Source organism: Dermacentor silvarum, chromosome 8 (genome assembly GCF_013339745.2).
Source record: "Dermacentor silvarum isolate Dsil-2018 chromosome 8, BIME_Dsil_1.4, whole genome shotgun sequence".
Lineage (NCBI taxonomy): Eukaryota > Metazoa > Arthropoda > Arachnida > Ixodida > Ixodidae > Dermacentor > Dermacentor silvarum.
Genome location: NC_051161.1, coordinates 88,536,768 through 88,560,658, shown reverse-complemented (window position 1 = coordinate 88,560,658; position 23,891 = coordinate 88,536,768). Strand labels below are relative to the sequence as shown.

The window sequence follows — 23,891 nt, the reverse complement described above, 5'->3', positions numbered from 1 at the left end:
CAATGAGCGGGCAAGTGCGCTCCTTCTCTTTTTTTGATTGACAAGGCATGCTCCCCCGCGCGTTCATTCACGCAGCGCCCTGTTTGGCCCACATATACCCGTCCACATTTGAGCGGGATTTGGTAAACAACGCCCGTGGCACACTTCACGTACGGTTCGGCATGCTTCACTCCGCAACCGCTTCCCCGAAGTCCTCCATTGATCCTCGGGCATAACCCAGATAGCTTTCTACCTCATGATAAATACCTCATGATAAATGGTTTGTTGCCGTCAGAGAATGCATTGAAATGAATGGCGAAATAGCATTTCAAAACTCCGCTGGGGTTGCTGTAGACAGCTTCATGTCCATCCTCGAATTTTATTTGCAGGCCACCTTTATATCTTTTAACGATGACTTTTACATTCAAAGGAAAGGTATTTGTATCGGTTCCTGTGTCGCCCCGATCCTATGTGATATATTTTTAGCTGCTATTGACAATACCCTCAATCATGAATTTTCTAACCAAGGGGTACTCAAGGCTTTTAGGTATGTCGACGATTTTTTAATCGTTTTATCCAAACATATAACCTTGAGCAACACGGATTCTGTGAATAGTATTTTAACGCTTTTTAGACAATATGGCAATGGTTTGACTTTTACTCACGAACTGCCAACTAATGGTTCGTTGCAGTTTTTAGATATTAAATTACAGATAGGCTTGCATCATATCTGCTGGCATTACGCTCCACGAGCACAGAAAGAGCTTCTTCCATATGATTCTGCGCATTCGAAGATAGTTAAGAGGGCGATTGCAAACTCGTGCCTGGAATCTGCTCTCACAAAGTCTTGTCCGCATGCAATGCATGACAGCTTCTACAATCAGATTAACAGGCTGAATTCAGCCGGCTTCCCCTGCGAGGTCATCACGGCTGTGGCCGAGAAACTTCTTAAGAAGGTAAAACAAGAAAAACGTGGCAGCAGCACTGAGCGCCTGCTCAGAAAGAAGACCACGGTCGTGCCATATATGCACAAAGTTGCCCACAACATAAAAAAAGTGGCCAACAGACATGGCGTCCCGGTGGTTTTTTCCGCTCCAAAAAAGCTATCTGGGTTATGCCCGAGGATCAATGGAGGACTTCGGGGAAGCGGTTGCGGAGTGAAGCATGCCGAACCGTACGTGAAGTGTGCCACGGGCGTTGTTTACCAAATCCCGCTCAAATGTGGACGGGTATATGTGGGCCAAACAGGGCGCTGCGTGAATGAACGCGCGGGGGAGCATGCCTTGTCAATCAAAAAAAGAGAAGGAGCGCACTTGCCCGCTCATTGCATTGCATGCAAAGGTTGTGTGCCTATGTTCCATAGCATTAAGGTTTTAGGCAGGAGTAACGACAAAACTTCCCGAGAACTTTTAGAAGCCTTCTATATCAAGAAAAAAGGCGATACTTGCATAAGTGACACTTCTGTTACCCTGTATCGAGCGGAAAATAATTTTCTGCGCAGCTGCTGTTGAATTGAGGTGGGCGTGATTTGCAACCCTCCCCCTCCTTCTCCCTTCCCCCCTTCCTTTTTCGGGCACGTGTCAAAGCAGTCTACATAATGTGGCTTCTACACAAATAAAAAACCAGTTCAAAGTTTGCGCTCTATCCGTTCACGTCTTTTTCCTGTGTTTGTCCGTTTGTACGCGCAACGCTTCCCGATATCGTACACATGGCCGACGCGGTTTGCGCAGCGGCAAATCTTTTAGAAACCTTTATTATCTAACTGAGAGTGTACTGATTTTTAAAATGGTGCCTATTGATAACTAATATACTGATAATGCATATCCAAGTGATGAGACGCATAAGCTTTCCCATAGAATGAAGCAATATTACATCAAATTTGGCAGCTAAGTTTTTGCACACGCAGATCTGTTTATGGACACGAAAAACACATAGTACCCTAGCCTTAGACAGCTTCGCTGTGATAACATAAAATATCTAAGCCCATCACAAAAAGTATGGGTATGATGAAATGGGGAGTGCACCTCTACGCGTTCTCAAATTACGAAGTATTCCCTATAGCGAAAAAAAAAGTTCCTCCGCATTAAGGTGCCAGATAAGCACGTTGTCATCCGGGCCCCGTGCACCATTCTTTTTACCTGACTTATCACTTACAGGGCATTGTTCCTCACTAGTTTTGCAGTTACTCTGTGCAGACTTCAAAGTGCCTACATATAGGGTGTGTGCAACATTTGCAAATCCTGATGGGAAACTGGAGCTGTGCAATTCGAAGACTACGATCATTGTCTGGCGCATTTTTTTTTCGTGACTTGCACTCGCTCTGGCTTAGTCAGTCTGAGTGATATCCAAGGAAGCGATAGATCTTGAATAAAGCTAAAGGCGTGGACTTGCAGAATGAGTTCACGCGCAGCACGGGCGCTTGTCTTTGTCTCGCCTAACTGTTTCGATATTCTCCGCATAGCGTCTCCACGGAGTCTTCTCATATGTGCCAGTGCCTCCGGCAATTCGATCAAGGCTAGATCTGCCTGCAGCAAACAACATCCTTCTCCTCGTCGCAAGAAGCTCGAATTGAACATTTTATGCAAAAAGCGGTCACGTACCTGTTGCAACGCTTATCAGTACTCCAAGCACGACTGTGCCGCACGTGCTGAAGAGACAACTCCAAAAGGCAGACAGTTGAAAAGAGTCGGAGGCGTCGTGTGACCTGCGAGGAAAGTATACACACGGCGTCGATTTCGTTATTTCAAGGAGTGCTGGCTAATGCATGCCTTGAGAGAAAGAAAAATGATAGGGAACAAGGCTGTGCTGGGTCCGCTACCCCGCTCTGGGGTAGGGGGAAAGAGGTCTTAAATATGTGAAGAATGAAAGAAAGTGCACACCAAGCAGATACGCACACACACTGAAGCGTTAATCATTTAATTGGTCACAAGCGGTCACACTGGCTGGAGAATCTCAACTATAGCAGCACGTTCATGGCATTGCACGTAAGAGTATAAACATGATTGTGTGCCGGCTTGTGTTATACGGTCAGATTGTAAGGATGAACTTTCGAGCGGTTGCCCCAAGGAAGCTACAATTAAAAAAATTGATGAATATGAAAACTAGCCTGCTCATTTTTTCCCTATTGTTGATAACGTACTGACTCGCCGAACAACTCGATGGGCGTGGTAAGTTTGGCAACCTGGAGTTTCAAGCATGAAATGCTTTTAGCTCCCTTTATTGGTGACTTTCAGGTCACCTTGAGCCTAAAGCGACCGCCATTATCTGGGCACTCAATCGAGAACATCCGGGCAATCAGTCAGAAGTTAAGAAAATGTGGTCTCTGGCCACCAACCCTTTGTATAGGATCGCATTGCATATACTGCAGGGTGATGAAAGTTAAGTTGACAGTTTTTTTTTTAATTAGGCGTTGAGACATACGTGAAGACCACCTCTACAGTAGGGTTATGTGGCAAGGGGGACACAAAGTGAGATGATAATTATCGCTCTTAGCCGTGCGATTAACCAAAATTGAATAATTAACTTTTGACCGACTGCAGTAAGCAGACACGTTTGTGTTGAAAAGTTAGAGACAGTCGTGTTTCTACCGAGTTTCACTTGGCAGAATTCTTATAGTGTATCCGTGTTTTGAGAAATCGAACTGCTAAGTTTATGTGCCATTCGCATGATTACCGGCGCAAAGCTCCCCCCTTATGTGACGTGCCTTTTGCGTACGGCGTTTTGTCCGACTAATGGGAAGGAGGCATAGACAAAAGGGATAACTGCCCCCCCCCCCCCCCCCTTTCACTCTCGGCTGGCGTAATCGCAAAACGCAGTAGTCTGAACCGCTATTAAAACACGGAACCGGGAAGCCTATAACGATGGTAGCTTCTGTTATGCCGAGATAAGGGAGGAGCTTTGCGCCGGTCGTCACTGTCTTGCATGCATAATCATGCGAACGGCAATTAAACTTCGCAGTTCGATATCTCAAAGCACGATACGCTAGAATTCTGCCAAGTGGAACTCTGTCGAAACACGACTGCCTCTAACCTTTCAATACAAACGTGCCTGCTTACTGCAGCAAGTCAAAAGTTAATTATTCAATTGTTGGTGATTGCACTGCTAACAGCGATAACTATCATCTCACTCTGTGTCCCCTCGCCACATAACCCTACTGTAGAGGTGGTTCTGACGTACGTCTCAGCGCCTAATTAAAAAAGAAATACAGGGTGATCAAAAGACTTTGATCACCCTGTATAGTTACTCCCCCCAAAATTTACAAAAAATATTGCTCCCGAGTTCTTCCTATAATGTTTGTTCACAATATCACTCAAGCTGTAACTTCTAGTACGCTAAAGTTGTATTTGTCACTTCCAATAGCGACGTTCAAAAGGAAGATACAGGGCACCTTACATTTGATTGTCATCTTTTGGCGCTGAGACAGGGTTGCCTGTGCGCTTTTGAACGCCAGCGTTCCGAGAGTACCGTCAAGACCTGCGAGATTTGCGCACGCCCGCTAACCAGCCGGCGCGCGCAAATCTCGGAGGTTATAGTTGCGTGGCGCGGGTTTTGCGCCGCCTCGAGAGTGTGGGTTTTGCGTCGTCTTCCGGCGCTTCTAGCTGGGCAGTGCGCTTTGTCCCCCTAGCGTCTTTCACTGCCTGTCGTACCGCCATCATCCGGTTTTCTTCTAGCTGGGCAGCGTCCATAAGGACCAGTGCACAGTATGGCGTGCCGCGCTGTGGTGCGGTGTGGCGTGGTGTGTGCTGGGCTGCGCCGTTGCGAACATGCACTACACTCATTTTAAGATTTTGGCTAGCATCATAGCCAACCAATCTGCTTTGCCGGTAGCCATTTCATGCTTACATGTACTCTCGATTACGCGAGAGCCAGCAAGTTTTTTACAAATGATATTCACAAGTTCTATAGTAAGAGCCATGTAGAGCTGTATTTGCTCCTTGCGATTGTGACGCTTCTTCGAAAGCGATGTCATAGGGGTCAGAGCTTCCAGCAAAGAAATATTGTTAAAAGTAGTTCTGATTAATGATATAGATTTGTTTTCTTTTGCATGTAAGAAAATGAAAAAAGAAACGCAATCTTATCGAAAGCGGTCATTTTGTTTTAGGACTTTTAGAACAGTGTCATCTACTGAAGCGTTTTCTTTCCACGTGGTTAAGAAAAAAATAGACGACAAAGACACCGCAATCTGATTCGAAGCGCGCAGCTCCAATGAAACGAATTAAGCAGCATAACAGCATAACCACAACGGTGACCTTTCACTGGCCTTGAAGTACCTTGGGCAGGCTATTCAACTATTCCTTTTCATTTGACTTCAAAAATTCGAAAATTAGCACAGGTGTTGTCGGACTAGCCAAGGATTTTTCATGCTATCCCTGCAAGGAACATTGACCATTTGTTTTCGAGGTAACACGTCGACGTAGACAACTCAACAGCAGCAACGTTTATTCTTGGCAAACACTTGACACATAGTATGCCCATCTTTTTGTTCGCTGCACAATTTCAAATTCCCAATTAGGGCCATTGAATATCAAGATGATAAAATGTTATTTCTACTCGTGTTCTGGCTGGGAGGTCATAAGTGAAACCATGAGAGTATGTTTTCAATAATTAGGCCTTCTTTAAACGGCGAAATTTGTTTCCGAATGTGCATACAAGAGCAAATGGGTCATTTTTTTCTAATTCTGAACAGTCTTGGAGGCACTAACGCATTAATGTTTCTAATCTGACTTCCTTTCTATGCTGTGAAATTACTCAAACTTTACCTCTCGCGGCCTTTCATTGTAGTACAATTCAATTACAGCTAATTTTACTCATGTTGGTTAAGTAGGAAATTAATTCACAGATAAACTGGGAGCAGGGAACGCATATTTCAGATCACTAACATCTGTTTCCTTCTCGCCTTCGGATGCCATAACTCTCATTTGTGGCCTGCTATACAAGTTATGCGGCAGGACATGGTTTGATGACCATGCAAAGTGATCTTTTCAGTATCACAGTGACCCTCGAATGTGGTTCTCTGTAAACCTGAAGACGGACTGCACACTGGATGTGAGCCTACACTAATTACGCCTCGAGGCAGCCTATGCACGTCACTTCTTTTATCGCATAGAAAGCAGGACATCATCTGAGTTCCCGCAGTGCATCACAATAGAAGCTCCTGTTGAGTGCTGTCTCGTTGAGTGCCCGCAACAGGACAAACAGTGACAGTTCTTACGCAGTCTTCTGAATGCTTTAGGAAGCCGCTACTTCCCTGTACAAAAATTGCTTCGACTCTGGTCAAGCCCCAACAAACCTTAACATAAAGGCTCTACCAGATTTTCTCATAAATAGGGAACGAATAAATTCTTTCTGAACGATAGTTAGTATGCATACGTTATTTCCTCTATATTCTCATTACGTTTAGATCATTGTGTTGTTCTTGTAAAATAGTATTCTCTTTTTTCTCCATGATCCACAGATTTGCTCTGTCTGTCTTTTTGATTATAGACATTTGATAGTGTTTTGTAGTTTCATTATCTTTCTGTGTTCATGTTTTGCTGTTTTCTACACCTATAGTTCAACGATAGCCGGCCCTACGTGTAGGAGGATTTTCAAATTTCCACATTTAATAAACAAGTGGAAGACGCCACGCGAATAAGACAAGCGCCTCTAAGGTGTTCTTTTAGTCAGTTCCGCATGGCGATTCCGTGACTGAGCCCTCACCTTTCAATTGGTGGAAGCGTTGTAAAGTTTGAGCTGTTTTGAAGGTGGGTGCTGTTTTCCGGACAGTAGTCGAGCGTTACCGGCATGAGCGGGGGCTTGGCTCCACTGTAGATTGCCTGCCACATGACCAGTAGCTGGAATCCCAGGAGCAGAAGCGTCGAAATTCCCGCACCCTAAGACGTAAAGAACAGCAATACAGTTTGGCACAAAGGAATGCACTGCGTTAGTGGACCCGATATATAGGACACGTTTTCACCAAATCGACTTTCGAAACGAAATATGTTGGCCATGATAATGTTTTAATTATGGAGAGCAGTAAAGGTATTGCACCTATTGAGACAAGCCTGGAGTCAACACTTTCTAGCATGCAAGAATAGTTTTTGTACTAACAACTCTGCGTGGCCTCGAAACTACAGTGCCCTCGCAACGTGCACGATTCACCAGGCTTTTGTTACCAGTTGCCTCAAGAAAGTTGATTGAGCCGCCTAAGCTGCAGTTCTAGTCAATGCAGCAAATTTCATAAACACGTTTTACAGAATCAGCAAATCTAGTGTTACTTTCCCCACACTGAAATAGCCGTTCATATGAAAAGAAGTTGTATGACATAATAGAAATATTTGCATGCCTTATTTGTTTGTGCATCCACGCCTTGCCCGATGGCCATGAACTAGTAGAACGTTTCTGCACCATACTGTAAGCTCAATCGAACGTGCCGTGTTTTAATCCCAGATGTCTCGACGAAGCGGTTGATTAACAAGTTGAACTGGCAAGCGAGTGTAGGTCGTAGTGCAGAAAAAGCACGAAACCAATTGCGCTGCAATGAATATTTTGATCTGCAAGCTAATATTAGCCGACACAGCCATCATATACGTGTTGTGGAACAGTGAAGGGACAGAAGAGCACGCCACAAGGCGGGATAAAGCATTGTTTAGTTGTCCTCAGTCTATTGTTCTATTACTCTTGCACCCTTCATCTAATCTAGCCCGAAGCTCTAAAACGACGGACGACAAAATGCAAAGAAAACACGGGGAATGTGATCATTGCGAACACGGGGGAATGAGAATGACAATATGGACGCTTACCTTCGTATGCACGAATGGGAACGCAATCGCCAATAACAGCAAGCCGACGAAGGGTCCCGTTGATGCAGAAAGCACCATCAATATGACCTGCGATGAAAAGAATCACGCACCCACGCAAACGTGATTACTTGCGCGAGAGAACTCAGGAAAGAACACTACGCAACAAGCAAGCTTCAAAATTTCTCTTATAGTGACTCGCCTACAGACTTGGCCTCAGCACGCAGTGGGCAGGCAGCTAAACAGCACGCAACAAAACAAAAGGAAAAGAAGAAAGCTACACAGGTAAATAATTCGCACGTCCGAAGGAAACGCGTGCTTAAACAGTGTTCTACGTGAAACTGGAATGATAATTTGCCACCTCTCCACTGCTCTTCTCAGGCGTGGTGTGTTCCTTCCGGCATGAGCTCGGGAGAGCACGAAGCCGGCAACAGAAGCTTATGGGCAGTTCAGCGTGTGCGGCTTGTAGTAATACTGGCGGGCAACTTTCTGTGGCAATGAACGGAAATCTACAGGAGGTAAGCTTCTGTGTGTCCTACTGCACCATATATTCGGCAACGTTTGACAACGATTTTCATTTCTTGTAACAGATACTGAATCAACGTAGCTTCCACGCGCAACGGTTTCGTATTTGCCGATGTGCGGAAGACAAAAGGGAAAAAGAAATCAGATATAACACTCGATCCGTGGTGCTTTGTCTTATTTTGCAGTTGTAAATAAGGTGTTTGTGTTTTTGCTTGCCCAACCTAAATCAATGCGCATTATAACGTGGGACTTGGGAGTTCTCTTACTTGTGTGCGCTTCGCCTTCGTAACTATCCCTTTGTTGCCACAGAATTTTTTATGCGTGTATTGTAATACTACTTAGCCGCTCATTCATTTCAGCTAAATCTCGCGCCGAGGTAGCACACTGCAGTCGCTTCAGTATAGTGCCGCATTTGCTAGCATTACTTGCCTGTTACTCCCATCAAAACCTGCAACAAGCAGCGACATTGCAGCTTGGTAAGTAGGCTCACTCCACACTCGCCCAACAGTGAAACGTGAACATTCACGTCACTCATTCGCGTCTGCTAAGGGCGCGACAGTTGCGCCCATCGGCAGTTCAGTGCCTGTTTCCGGGATAAAATTGGCCGACTTTCATGCCACTGCAAAAATTACCAGCGTCATCTTCATGCACAATTCAAACCGGTTAATAACCGGTCAGATGGGCTTGAAGTCCTGCATGAGGATCAGTTCTCGGTTGGTTCGGTTAAAAAAAGTTTGTGTCATTTTTATACTTACGTGTATATAACTATTATATACCGCAATTTGAAGCATTTCTTTTTGTTAAAATTGCCTAAATATCGAACATTGATCCTCACAAAAAATTTTGAACGCGTTTTTTGATATAACTTGTTTATTCTCCGCCTTCGTGTATTTTTAAACAAGCGTTGTTACACATTCGCAGCGTCTTATTTTGCTTGTGACCCACACAGCGATGCAAAAAGCAGACACTAGCGGTGTCCATTTCCGATGGTGCTAATCAACCAATGCGACAGGCAGACACTCAGTGGGCTTATTGATTCATTCTTATCTGCTGCCAGGGTATTTGTTTTTTTTATTTTATAATTTCAGTAACAATTTTACGTCCATTGTTATCAAGCAAATTCAAAATTAGTGGGGCAGAGTGACCTTTCGGACGTGCGGGGAAAGCAACCAGAGTACTACGATCCTCAATGGAAAAAGCCAAATGGGCATGCTAGTACCGGAAATACCGCGATAGCTTTCCATGACAGAATGTGGACGGCATATGTTGCGAGCAGAAGAGTAAGCACAACAATCCGGCGCACTCACGTAAATGCTGAGGTGCAGAACCGGGTGTCTATATTGCGGCAATAATGATTTTCATCAGTTGAAACGTCATGCCAGTTTGTAGCCGGAATTCTCGGTGGAGTGTTTTGAACGGATCCCAATGACTAGCGTTCTGAAGAGCGACTGTCGAAAACACCGTCGGTGCAAGAACAATGGCTGTCGAGCGCAACCGTGACGTAAAGTATGCACACTTGTGATGTAGCGTAGATAAATAAAAAAAAGGAAACCGCGGTCAGTCGGCCGCGTTTTCTGCGTGCGGAATGATACGTCTTCGCGTCAAGGGTAGTTAAATGCAGTAATATGCATGTTTGTCTCTTTATAGACGCAGTCACGAATGACACGACATATGACTCTCCGGGAGCTTATCAAGTATTTATGCATCAGAGTTGTTTGATTTAGTTATTGCTTATGAGGGTGTTACAGATCCTGGTTCTACCATGTGCATATTGTTCGTTTGAATTTTAGCCTCGGCCAAAAATAATTTCAGACACACCAATGATGGCAAACGCGTGTCCATTTTCTCTCTCTCGTAATAGCGCTGTATTGTACTCCTCAAAGTGAACCCGGGCACTGCTGTCTGTCAGCAACAAACATTTTACATAAAAAGCAAATACGAGTTGAGCTGACAATCACGTGAGTTATGAGTTTTTGTCTGGTTATTGATGCCAAGAACACCTAACAAAATGAAAGTGACTTCATTTACCAAATTTTCCTGCATACAGAAAAATACCGAGAAGACCGTTCACAAAGCCAACTTGTCCTCGAATGTCAAATTTTGTCTTTGTATGTTCCAGTGCATCTGAGTTTATGCGAACGTCGTTTACTAAGTGTGCCTAACTGCCGTCAAGACTTTCCGTAACTGTGACGTTTATTTTTACCTTACGATATCTTTTCTATGTGAAAACCAGTAGCCATCGCCCTTACAGAGTGACTTATTCTCTTGCTCGTTTTCATTTCATTAATTACAAAAATAAAAATTATGGGGTTTTACGTGCCAAAACCACGATCTGATTATGAGGCACGCAGTAGTGGGGCACTCCGGAAATTTGGGCCACCTGGGGTTCTTTAACATGCACCTAAATCTAAGTACACGGGTGTTTTCGCATTTCGTCCGCATCGAAATGCGGCCGCCGTGGCCGGGATTCAATCCCGCGACCTCGTGCTCAGAAGCCCAACACCATAGCCACTGAGCAACCACTGCGGGTCAATAATACAAACGACACTTGCCCTTGTAATGGATCCCATGTAGACACAGGCACAGCTATACAGCGTCATGATAGCGCCAAGAAGGAATGCTGCACCAGAAAGAAAAAAGAATTGTATGTAGTATTAGAAATACATCCCTGCATTTTGATCGGCGAGCTGGAAATAAAGATAACCACAACATATTGCGCACTGCAGATGATGAACATGCCGAGAGATAACCAGCAGCCACCGAGCCTAAAATATATGAGTGATATATGCAATCCTTTTCGCAGTAGCGTTTAACAATGTCATAGAGCATACCTGTGCCTCGCGTGATCCACTTGACATGAGAATTGACGTTTTTGAAGTGCGGAGACAGCACGTCAACGTAAAGAACCGCAGCCTGGGAGTTGATGATTGACGATATCGTGCTGTAAAAAGTAATAGTGCTGTTTACTCACACAGCCACGAAACAAACCTGACATAGAAAAGTGACAAATATTTAAAAGGCGACTTTAATGTCTGGATTTGAGATAGTTAAGGCAACGTCTCTGAAGGGAACAGCGTAAAAGACAGGATGCACGAGTGGCAAAAAACTCAGAGCGCTGATTTCCAACTCCTGCGTGCAAAGGCGGACGAAGCAAATTTAAAGCTGTGTGTACGCAGTACGCCATTTTGATAGAGTTAAAGGACAAGCACGGGCCAACAAGCTGAGATGAGACGAAAGTACGTTGCGCATAAAAATTTGCGCGTTTACCAGTTTTACAGAAGGAATGTACCAGAAGATAAGCATGACAATTGCCATTCACAATCAAACCAACTAAACGCGCAAGCGCGGCCGTTCGATCAAAACGCACCAGGTGCGGCCGGCGCGCCCATGTGAGGGCAGAAGTGCTGTCCCGACTGGTGTCGGCATAGTGGCGGTGGGTTGAACTTGGTGCTTCAGGCCGTGCTTACACCAGTTTCGGTGCACGAAATTAGGCGTCTATAGCGCGGTACAACATGAGAAGGCCGGAGAGGCCCCGCCCACATGACCGAAGCGCGGCAGCCGATTGACTCCGCGGCTAAATATATAGTCCTGCTCAAAAACTCGCGCTTTTATAATGCGTATTTCTGGGAATAAATAAGAGTATATATCTTGATGACTGGTTTTTTATATCTCTCGTGATGGTAATGCTACGGCACATGCCGGATCCCGAGAGAAAATTAACCTCGTGCCTTCTACAACGCTGCCACTCATCTGCTACGATGCACGATCGACGGCCGCGGGCATGTGTTTATAAAGTGCAGTCACTGGTTTAATCCACCGTGGAGGAAAACAAAACACCATATAACAAACATTCCAGACGTTTGCAGTGGTGCGTCGCCGCGGAATTCCGTTTTCAGACGAAGTGTAGCGTAGCGTAGCATCACCGATGCTTGCTGCGACCGTTCTTCACTAGATCATGGCTCAGAACAAAGGTACGTGGTACAATTGGCGCGTCGTAAGCTCGCAATAATATTTCCGGCATGATCAAGGTCATAATCATCAACAGCCTATATTTATGACCACTGCAGGACGAAGGCCTCTCCCTGCAATCTCCAATTAGCCCTGTCTTGCGCTAGCTGACTCCAGTTTGCGCCTGCAAGTTTCCTAACTTCGTCACCCCACCTAGTTTTCTGCCGTCCTTGACTGCGCTTTCCTTCTCTTGGTATCCATTTTGTAAGTCTAATGGTCCACCGGCTATCCATCCTACGCATTAAATGGCCTGATCAGCTCCATTTTTTTCTCTTATTGTCAATTAGAATATCGGCTATCCTAGTTTGATCTCTGATGCACATCTCTCTCTTGTCTCTCAACGTCAGGCCTAACATTTTTCGTTCCATCGCGCTCTGTGCGGTCTTTAACTTCTAGAGCTTCTTTGCTAACCTCCAAGTTTCTGCACCATAAGTCATAACTGGCATAATGCAATGATGGTACACGTTTCTTTTCAACGGCAATGGTAAGCTCCCAGTCAGGATTTGGCAACGCCTGCCGTATGCACTCCAACCCATTATATTCTTCTGTAAATTTCTCATGATCATGATCCCCTGTGAGTAATTGACCTAGATAAACGTACTCCTTTACAGACTCTAGAGGCTCACTGGCGATCCTGAATTCTTGTTGCGTTGCCAGGCTATTCAACATTATCTTTGTCTTCTGCATATTAATCTTCCACCCCACTCTTACACTTTCTCGGTTAAGGTCCTCAATAATTTTTTTTCTTATTTCGTCCCCATGGTTACTGAATAGGACGATGTAATTTGTAAAGCAAAGGTTGCTGAGATATTCACCGTTGATCCTCACTTCTAAGCTTTCTCAGTCTAAGAGCTTGAATACTTCTTCTAAGCATGCAGTGAATAGCATTGGAGAGATTGTGTCTCCTTGCCTGACCCCTTTGTCGATAGGTAACGTTTTTACTTTTATTGCGATAGCAATTACATTGACACTCCAAAGCGGAATTCTGACATCGGCATCGGCGTCGCCGTGAGGTTCCGTATGACGTCAACGGCGATGAAATCGTCGCCGCGCTCCGGACGCTGTATGTGCGAGTGAAAGGGCGCGAGGAACACGCGCTTTCACGGGGAGCGATCGCACGTCGGAGTGCAAACTCGCGCTCTGCGCCGTGCTCTCTGAAGTGCTGCAGAATTAAGCGTCTATTTCCTCCTTTAGAATCACCGTATATAGAGATCAAACGCAACTTCTTCCGTCGCGCAAAAGGCCGTGGGGGGACGGGAGGGAGGGAGGGGAGGCGACGTTTTGCTGCGGCACCAAATGCGTATTTATATAAAAACGTTGCGAGGCGAGAAGGTGGGTAAGATTTGCGACGCTGCTCGACGAGTGTCCCATTCTGATCTCGTCCAAAACCTTGGAGCCACCCCCAGAGGCACCGGTAACAGTCACCAACGCCGCGCGTGTTCGGTGCGAACGCGGGCAATACGCCGACGGCGTCGACAACAGTTCTGCGCGTTGCTCGTGCTGCTGCATGTCCAAGTTTATACAGCTGATAAAACTACTATCCTTACTCCGTATAGCTCTTTACTAATTTGCTATTGCAATTGATGCTTCGCCTTTCGGGTGAAACTGCGACAATTTTTTTCTTATGGAGAACCGATCCGGCATGATAGACAACCACAAAGAGGTTGGGAATTCACTCTGACGAGGGGCAGACGCACAAAGATGACGCGACACGCCCCAGTTCGAAGCGCGGGCGGTCATTTCCTCCATTGGCGGGGTCACTGGCTGTCTGGCTCGAAACGTCAGCCTAGAGTGCGCGCCCATTGGTAGGGCTTGTTTGTATCCTCCTTTGAGGGGCAGGTGCCGCTGCCTTCTAAAGTTATACCCGAGTACAGTGCAACTCACAGCCGCCGCGGCGTGACCAGTCGAGATAGCGCTACCGCCTTCCAATGCGATTTCAAATGGTCAACGCATCGAGCCACCCAAGAGCACAGCCATGTCACTTGATCAGATGATGAAACTTTTCAGATAATTGAGCTTTTCGTCGTATAAACTTGGCGATGGTGGGCTTACGCAAGAAGGGCCACTCCGGTGCATCGCGTACGCTTCTACAATTTTGCGCGTTCTTTGGTCTCTGTGTCGTCTCAGGATTCGTCACTTATCAAATGCCGGCGTGGCATTCAGGTAGCACGATGCTACATGAATGGCTAAGTTGATGCCACGTCCTGTGTCGAGAGACCTAGTATGTTCTCGGAGGCGTTCGTTGAGGAACCAGTCCAGTTTGACCTACGTAGTTTCGGCCGCAGGACAGCGGGATTTCGCACACAACACCGACCGCACAGCAGACGAACTGCTGCGCGTGCTTCTTGCCGGAAACTGAGTCACGGCTTGGTCCGGTTGACCTTCACGTACAAAGTGCCTAGCTTCGGTGCGGAATGAATAACGCGAACTCCAGCCCTTCCTAGTAATTTTCTTCAGGCACTGGCTCATACGGCACATACGGGATGACCACGGTAGGCCCTAGGCCGGCTTGCAGTCCTCGATCCTGAGTCATCATCCTGAGGTGCAACATATGACGCCGCACTTACAAAGCTCAAAATGAGAGCCACGATGCGTCAGTTTTCAGTAACATCAATGTGGAACACATTTCCATTCACACTAAAGCGCTGCCCCCCAACATTCTCAAATAAACATGCCAATGCCGGAAATACATCGCAAATACTTTCCATGCTGCGGTTGACGCTCCTGGCCATGCACACTGCTTTTTCACAGCGAATCTGTCTATGGTTAGGGTTATATGCATTTTTCTTGTCCGTTAACAATCTGCGTGTGCAAAAACACAGCTCCCGAATGGGATGCAAAATCGCTCCATTCTATGCAAAAATTTTTACGTCTCATCACTTTGATATGCATTCTAACTAGATTAGTTATCAATAGGCGCCATTTGCAAAATCAGACCCTCAGGAAGATAATAAGGGTCTCTCAAAGCTTAGGCCATTGATCCGCTGAGGCCGATCAAGAGCTCCGATCAAAATAAAAGTGTGCGTGCGTGTGTCTTTCTTCGGGATGACCACCGTCGCCCCCTCAGGAGAAATAAAATTTCCCACACCTTTCATGTAAATTATGCGTCACCTCTATGGATGGATGGAAAAACTTTATTATGGTCCATTGGGTCGCGCTAGTTTCCTAGCCCGTAGCGGGCCGCTCCCACGTTGGGAAATGTCGCGTGCTAAACTGCTTCGCCGGTAATCGACCTTCACGCCAGTGGAATGGAGCGTGCTTTCTTTTCATGCTTTTTGTATTTCTGCCAAGATGTAGATGTGTGCCAGGGGTACGTATGTTCTGTACCCGCATTTAAGAGGAAGCCGGTGGCAGTACGTGATACCGGTTTGCCTCTTTCTCAACAGCAGAAAAGTGAAAGCAAATGAAGTGTCTACATTCCTAATACTTTTTTCTTATGTTACTTAAATTTGTACCCCGCAAGCATAGCATGAAACCCGTTAGTTGATAGCGAGGCCTCTATTTGGAAACACTCATGGTTAGGCCTGGTAAAAAAAACTAAAAAAGAAACATTTTCGTATGCATGGGTGACAGCGTGATGGAGCGCCTCACAGTTGCAGCCACATTTTTTACTACGGACTTTAGCAGACACTGCAGCTAGGCAATGTACAGCGCACAGCGTGCGTTAGAGAAATATTTGCAACTTTTGTGTAACTAGCAAGTATAATCTTTGTTTATTACCAATATATGTCAAATGTTTGGTACGTGTTCGCTAAACGTAATGCTTCCTTCCTTGAAAACGTAGTGCATTGGACAGCGCAAATTTCCTTGCGATATTTTGTCGGTATGGGTTACGAACGTGATGGAAAACCCAAAAAATCAAAGCTATAAACATTTCTGTGGATATTGTCTGTCGATTAGGTTCATTTCTTAATGTTTAGGCCGAAATAGAGTTCGTGACGCAAAAAAAAAAGTCGCAGTTTCACACAAAACCCAAAGCATTCATGGTGATAGCAAAGTAAAATTCTCAGATTTATCCGCTGCATAAATTGAAGCAACCATTGGCTTACTAGATAAATTAACATGCATGGTATCACGCACGCACCAACAAACATGAACATATATCTCTAGAAGGCCGCGAGCACTCGCAGTCACAACGCTGGCGTGACGCAGAACCCTGGCAACAGAGAGCAAGCGCTTCGTGCTGTATCCGCCGCCGATTACCTCCGAGGTAGGGCGCTGACAGCGTATGCGGTCACTCTAGCACGCTTTTTTTCTCGCACCAGCAGTAAGCATATGGCACGCTGGCCGCTCAGTCTTATCACAATTGGATTTTACACGGAACACGACGGTGACAGCAGCAATGACAATGACAAAAGTTCGCGTGAATGTCCATGTAATTTCTAGTGCAATAAAAACGTCTTGAACGAGGTTCGCGAGGCTAATGTGAGCCTCGTTCACAAGTCTAATTGTGAGCAAATGTTTTGCACTTCCGTGTCAGAACTGTGTACGTAATTATTATATTCGAAATTGCAATTCTCAGCAAGCGGAATAAAAAATGACGGGGCGGCGTCGCCACGGGTTTGTTCTTCTGTCCTTTAATTGTTACTAATATGTGCACAAATAATTCATGTTCATGACCGGTCACTCTTAACGGGCTGTAAGCCTTCGCCTCATCAGTTAGGGCAAATTACTTTCTTGGACCTGCGATAGAAGTGTGAGCCTGTTAGACTGCCAGTTGAGTTCATAATGACGTGTGGCCCAAAAAATGAATAGAAGTATTCGCAATAATGCAGATCGCCTAATGTTCGAGACTTTCGTTACGCAAACGAAACGGAAACAGAGATTTAAATTACCAGGAAGCTCACACACACATATATGCACACAGAACGGAAAATGTTTTGATTTTAGATTCGATCTGCAGCTTTGTCTTACCTTGTTGCGGCACTTACAACGGCTGCGAGGAAAAGTCCAGTGAATCCCGGAATGTGCACGAGGAAGGCTTTCACATAATACGGCAAAATCTGTTGGGACGCAATTGCGATTTATTAGGTGCAGCGCAATAACACTCGACCATGTACAAATTAAACACCGCGAAGAAGGCAGCATATATGGAACCAGATTTACTATAGATTTGCTTTCTCATTCGACCACAAGGACAGATATGTGTATAATGGCAATTGCTCGCAGGCGCAATAGCAACTAAAACAGGAAGACTGCCAACAATAATCGCCATACTCGCTTAATCAGGACTGAATTTCCGATCATTGATTTTAAAGGTGATACGGGACACTGCTAAAAATAGAGTGCACTAATGTTGCGTGTCATCATTATGTGCGATGCATACCTTTTCTATCATTGTCGCAGAATGGCTGCACAAAAGGCATAAAATTCTACTAAGTTCTGCTTTGTTTTCACTCTAAATTAAATTTGTAAGCCGATTGCCAGGATCCAGCGGAGGTTTAAAAAAACTACGAGAACTTGGATGCTCGACCACCCATTTTTTTTTCGCATTCTTTATTTTTTGGTCAGCAGGTTTAGGTTGAGTATAGCAAGAAACTGAGCTCTTTTATGGTGTGCTGCGCTGAGTGCTACTGAAAACCATTGAAAGCTCATCAGGCAATGACGACGGAACACTATCCTTGTCTGCACACTCGAAACAAGGATTGCACTCTGTCATCCTTCTCTGGTGCCTTCTTCCGCAATTACTCAGCGCATTTCAAAATGAGGGTTCAGGCTGATGAGGCTATGAATTCACACGAAAAGCAAAAATAGGCTCGCAAGAAAAATCTTGTGGCCCAACAGTTTCCAAATACGGCGATAAGAGCAGAAGTTCTTGCTTTCTGTTCGTATCAAGAAAAACGAGTAATTTTTGTTTCCCACAACAACTCAGTTTTGTGGCGGTGTTCGGAATAAAAATTTTTATAACCTGCGAATAGAGTTTTGTATAACCTGCGGTTATTCTTAGTTATTTCCGTGTTTGTCCAAGAAGTATTTGTAGCGACTGTCAAGGAAACAAAAACAATGTGGCATTTCTAAATTCACGTGCTATTTGCACACATTGTGTCCTTCGTGCCCTCCTGTTCTCAACACTGCGCATCTTTAAAATATTATTTACAAGCCGAGCTATGTGTTACATTTTCTTGCACCGCAAATTTGATTTGAGGTAATTACAAAAATTAACTTGCCTGATCATAGCTTTGGATAGCACCGGACAACTTCGGGTCACAGCCCCAAAACCACACTATCAAAGCCATAGTGACAGCTAAATTGATTGCATAAACGGCGACAAGCATGACTGATCCCATTAAGACGGTTCTGCAAGTAAAACAAAAAAAAAAAGATTATTGTGCAGCTGCTAACACAGTAACATGGCGTGAACATGGTGTCATGATCACTCAAGTCGAGAATACTGTAGAAATTGATTCGGTGTGGTCGTTGTGGCTGTGATTTCCTTTTTTTTCCTTGGTATTATCCGGTATCTTGATGTTTGACCTTGCAGTTCTTTCGCCTGTGATTACGCACTATATCTCACGTAAAAAACTCCAGTTTAATTCATTTTAGTGGGTTCGCCTAAAAGACAAAGAAAGTTCTGGCAGCATTTGATGCGCGAGTAACTTTTTGTGTGATATTTACCTCACTTTACGGCGAGTTTTCGCACTCTCATATAAATTAGCAGAATGAACGTATGACATAGGAGCATGCGCAAACACTTGAAATCGTATTTAAATTTGAAGAGACACATGTTCACGCAAAACAAGTTGGTGGAACACTCTGTTCCGCGAACTTGTCTAGGAAACAAGATTTATTCCGACGATGAGCGCATTTTCTTCTACTACCGTAAAGCCAGATTATAGTAATGCTTTGAAGCCTCTATTTCGTCTAACATATTCGAATGACAGAAGTCACTTCACAAGGGACTAGACCGGCTGAACAATAAAGAAAATAAACCCTCGAAACGCAATAAGGTCAAAACGTAGGTTGCCGCTAATTTACCCATTTAAATTAGTACAAATGTCACTCAAATATGTTTCTCCGGCGAGAGCCATAACATTAACCTTTTAATCTCAAAAGCACGCTCAGTAAAACTCGACTGTTTGGGCATACCTCTGAGCGCTGCCAAGAGTTCGTGAAGCCATGCACCTCTGCACAACAACTTGGTCCAAACCTACTCGGTAGATAGAAGCCGTCGTTGATGCTACGAATGCAGACCAGACGTTTTCATCGTGAGTAATGTCGAATGCCACGCTGGAAAGGAATAACACGAAAGAACAGTTACTCATTTGGTATGCGTGTCAGTGCAGTATATTAAGGTAACATTGCAATACATAAAGTGTGTTCCAAAGCGTAGGTTCTAATGAGGGATTCGCACTTTCGAACTTATTCAGTGACTTGAGCATAAACGAGTGGGTCCCGGAATACCGGAAAACAACTCTTGTGATACCTCCGTTTCCTCTTGAGTCTTTTCGCTCTGTAAATCTGACGAATGTTTGCGCAAGGTCCAAGAGGATATAATTGACACGAGGCCAGCAATGACCGTGTGATCACACGGAAGTACTTTTCCCATCACATTACAGAATCATCAAAGCCAAGAAATCCGCGTGAGTGTCGCAGTGAAGTCAGGCTATCCGGGGTAGTTTATATTGTGCAGCATTATGGAGACCGGTATGGTCATTTGAAAGAGGCGTGCCGTCCGAGGATACTGTGGGGAATGAGGTATGCCCCGGCGCCTCTGCGCAGGCATTCTCCTGTTATGTTGGCCCTACGCTTCTTCCCTTTCCAATGGCGACGGTTTTCGGCGGTAGCGCTCCACAGCTGGTGGTTTGCGGTGGGGGCGCTCGCGTCGCCGGCAGCCGCTAAGGGCTGCACGCGCCGCGAGAGAGGAGGAGTTCTCTACGCGTCTGCACTGAGTACGTACATGCTTTCATCTTGTCCGCCGGCCCATGTGTGCCCCGGACTTGAGCTCACTTACGGTGCCGTTGCACTTACGGTGAGCGCGTACCTTGTGTTGTTCCTTTCCAGACGCTAAGCTGAAGAGCGGTGCCTATAGTGCTCGCGCGCTGTCAACTGCGCCGAGCCGCACTTGTCGGAGGCCCAAGCCGAAGGAGATCGCCCGATCTCTCGCGAGTGGACCCATTGGTTATCGTGAGACCAAGCCGCATAGCAGCGGGGAAATTTAAATGCGTAAGCATTTGTATGCTTAGCCAACGAGAAAAACCGTCCGTCCGTTCGTCCCGTAAGACGATCGCTTTAAGATAGCACCCGCCGTAGCGAGCGAAATCACCTTCGTGCTTCCTCGCGCTTCAACGCCAACGAAGCAGCGAGAACACTGCACTGACGTAGCTCTCAGCACTCTACCCCTTTCGCAGATCACTTTCAAGATATGGGCCCGCGCGTCTCTCTCCAACGCGAAGTAAATGGCTAGAAGACAGCTCGCGAAGCTTTTAGCACTCGCCACACTGTGTCGGCATTGCAGATCGCTTTCAAGATACGGTCCGCACGGCCGTGCTATGCACAGCCGCCGCCGGAGAACGTTTGGTCATGGTTCATAAGGGTTCGACGAGGATGGATATGGCGCTAAAGAGCAATAACGCCTTATAATGATCGCAACGTCATCAGAGCACCTGGCGACGCCACCTGCAGTACTTTGCTTGCGTCATCAATGCACCTTGCGCCGCCGTCCGCACCACTTCGTGTCGCCACAGCGCTGTCGTTTGTACTGGCGGGATCATGTTTCATAACATTGATAATGACACCGGGCTACGTGAAGATGAGCAAGCGGCAGAATGCTTACGCATACTTAACTCGCAGAGAAGTTCCTCCGTGAATTTTTCCTATCGGCGTGTCGCGGGGGGCCTTTGCTCTGGCAGTGACTTGCTGGCGGCGCCCCTGTCTGTATTTTCGCCCTTCTCACCTTTCTATTTTCTCGTTCCCGCCCCCCAGAATAGGGTAGCCAACCAGACGCATTTCTGATTAACATCCCTGCCTTCTCTCCTCCTCCTCCTCGAACTGAAGCAGTTAGGTTCCCGCACCGCCCCGGGACCGGGCGTTTGTGCAGTGTTGGGTGCCGCCGGAGACAATGAACGGGTCCCGCTAACTCGGGGCAATACTGCGTTCTCTTGCGCGCACAGCGTTCGGTGCCGTGTTTAGCGGCCTGAGCACTCACGCAGCGCGGGCTAGAGCACGAGAGGCGATGGCTGACGCGTGCTTGTGGCTCGGTAAGCTCGAACCTGTGGTGGTCAGCACTATTTGGAGACCCGAGACATCCCCAAACTCACTGCCTAGTACGAAAAGTACATCAAAGAGCGAGCGCACTGTAAATGCATACCTGCATCGGCTACTGGTCGCACTCGTTTTTTGGTATACAAACGCGTAAAATGGAGATGGCACTCATATACAATGCAGTCACGTGTTCAATAATGCAAACACTAATTTCGGCCTCTGGTTCTAGTATAACAGCTTCCGTGCATCTGTGTAATTCGTGCGACTATTTGCACTTTTGACAGCGTACCATGATGACCCTGTAATAGAAGTATGTTAACCAAAGTGATGCCCAGTAAATTTTTTCGCGAGCAGGGCGAAGAAATCTGAGATGACTTTTAGCGGGCAGTCTGGCTAGACACTTCCCATCCAATATGGACGAACTCCCGCTTGCTGGACTATTCCGTCTTCACCGAGCGCCCTCACCGCACACATTGATATCATCCCTCTCTTCCTTCATTGTGCGCCTTGACATCACGCCTCGTTCTCTCATCAAGTGCCGTAACTTGCCCTACTTTCATTTTCACAGCGCCAACGAATTACCGGCGCTCTTTTCAGCAGGCCGCGACGGATGGCTTTCCCAGAACACTGTATTCGAGGCGGCCCTCCAGCTGCTATCGAATTGACAGTATCCTTGAAGGTTCCTTTTCAATACAAAAGCTTACCCTCATAAGTCTACAGATAGGATAAATTGTTCTCGTTCATTTTTTTGCCCGATGTGCCCCATATTACTCATATGCCTATTACAGTCTCGATACTAGAGCCTACTATTGGGCGTTATGTTACCGCATATTCTTGCTATGATTTCTTTTACCCTTTACTTCATTACGTACCAAACATGTCGCAATTATGAGTTTTTCAGTTTTTTTATGCAACAGTGCGCGGGTATAGAAAGGCCGCATTATTGTGTGGTCAGGCGAGAGAAAAGGCGGGCAGGAAAACGCAAAAGCATGACACTGCAAAAGAAAAGAATAAAGTAGGTGCCGCGTAGCGCTGAGCCCTACTGCAGAGATCGTAAGAGAAATTTCGGCCAAGAAACGAAAATCTCACTTCGCCGCGTAAGTGCGAAGATCCAGTTCGTGCAGTGCCTGCGAAGCTCCTGTAGAACTGGCAGAATCCACGATGATTTTCGCGATGACTGTTGTGGGCCCGAGTAGAATGAAGACCAGCTGCATGCAGTCCGTCCAAACAACACCTCTCAATCCGCCCTATGGTTGTTTTCCGGGAGAGGTGAAACGTACGAAGGAAGAGATATCAAACAAGTGCAGTTCGAAACGCACTCAACAGCACATACACCACATGGGACGGGGAACATGACGAATTGCTTAGACAACGGGACAAGAGGTATACGAATATCATAGATGCGTTGGTGAAGGTATACCTACCAGCCATATAGAGCGTATATCATCTAACGTTAAAAAAGAGAAATTACTGAAAGGCCGGAAATGGAATACTTTGGTCACAGCTCTTGTCCCTACCAATTCTGCCCCTCCTTACTTTGCGGCGTTCAGTACCATTGAAAGCGCACCAATACGCTCAGTGCAACAATTGCAGTGCCGGCTCCACAAGAGTGAAAGCATCTTCACGTAATTTATGGGTCTATTGAAGTCATTTTTACTGCCGCTATTACTACGGTATAAAGAGGAAAGAAACTTATGCGCTAAGGAAGCGGAAAATGATGAAGTGTGGGTAGGGATAAAGCATGGCTTCAAGCCATGACGTGGCAGATTATCTTAATTGACGGATATCACTGGGGCGCTTGTACTTATGTCGTTATAGTCAATGTAGCTATATAGCTGTGCTGCTATATTTTTCTTGTGCTTACATATAATAAAATGGTTTACTTCGCGAGTGTCAGAGCGGTCCAAATGAGAGTTTACTGTACAAAAAGGTAAAACTAAATTAAGGTTATGCATATCTAACGCACACTTTAGAATAAATGTGATGCGAAGCTTTCATGAAGCGGTTACTTAAACGTTGTATAGAAATGAGATGCGTGAAACCGTGTTTTTTTCTTTTCTTAAGCCACGAGTAATCTTGACGAACTTTAACTTAACGCAATGGTTATGCTTAAGCACTGCGCCATACTCAAGCTATGTCAAAATGCAAACACTGGTCCAGGTGGATGCATATTGTGAGAGGTCGACGCAGCGATGTCACTAGAAGAAAGGTGAGGTTTGATTCTTGTCGAGGGAAGCATAGTCTGGTGAGGTGTTTCCACAGAGAGGTACGACAAGTGACTAAGTACATTTAGGGCTTCAATGGCCCCTGTATCACAGTGGCACATTCCAATTCTGTTGGATCGGCCGAGAATGGGCACAACCGAGTTACCCAAGGATCGTATAGGCCAAATAGAATACA

General features: G+C 45.8%; 1 protein-coding gene across 1 annotated transcript in view; it reads right to left on the bottom strand.

Moving 5' to 3' along the window:
* Positions 1 to 23,891, bottom strand: part of LOC119461545 (sodium-coupled monocarboxylate transporter 2-like) — a 65,367-nt gene that overhangs the window by 9,869 nt on the left and 31,607 nt on the right. Inside the window, exons 5-13 of the mRNA XM_037722887.2 lie at positions 22,581 to 22,738; positions 19,377 to 19,517; positions 18,458 to 18,587; positions 17,205 to 17,293; positions 11,114 to 11,223; positions 10,835 to 10,902; positions 7,761 to 7,847; positions 6,679 to 6,851; positions 2,580 to 2,683 (exon numbers count right to left, since the gene is read on the bottom strand). Of these exons, the coding sequence (XP_037578815.1) occupies positions 2,580 to 2,683; positions 6,679 to 6,851; positions 7,761 to 7,847; positions 10,835 to 10,902; positions 11,114 to 11,223; positions 17,205 to 17,293; positions 18,458 to 18,587; positions 19,377 to 19,517; positions 22,581 to 22,738 (1,060 nt within the window). The remainder of the gene's footprint in view (positions 1 to 2,579; positions 2,684 to 6,678; positions 6,852 to 7,760; positions 7,848 to 10,834; positions 10,903 to 11,113; positions 11,224 to 17,204; positions 17,294 to 18,457; positions 18,588 to 19,376; positions 19,518 to 22,580; positions 22,739 to 23,891) is intronic.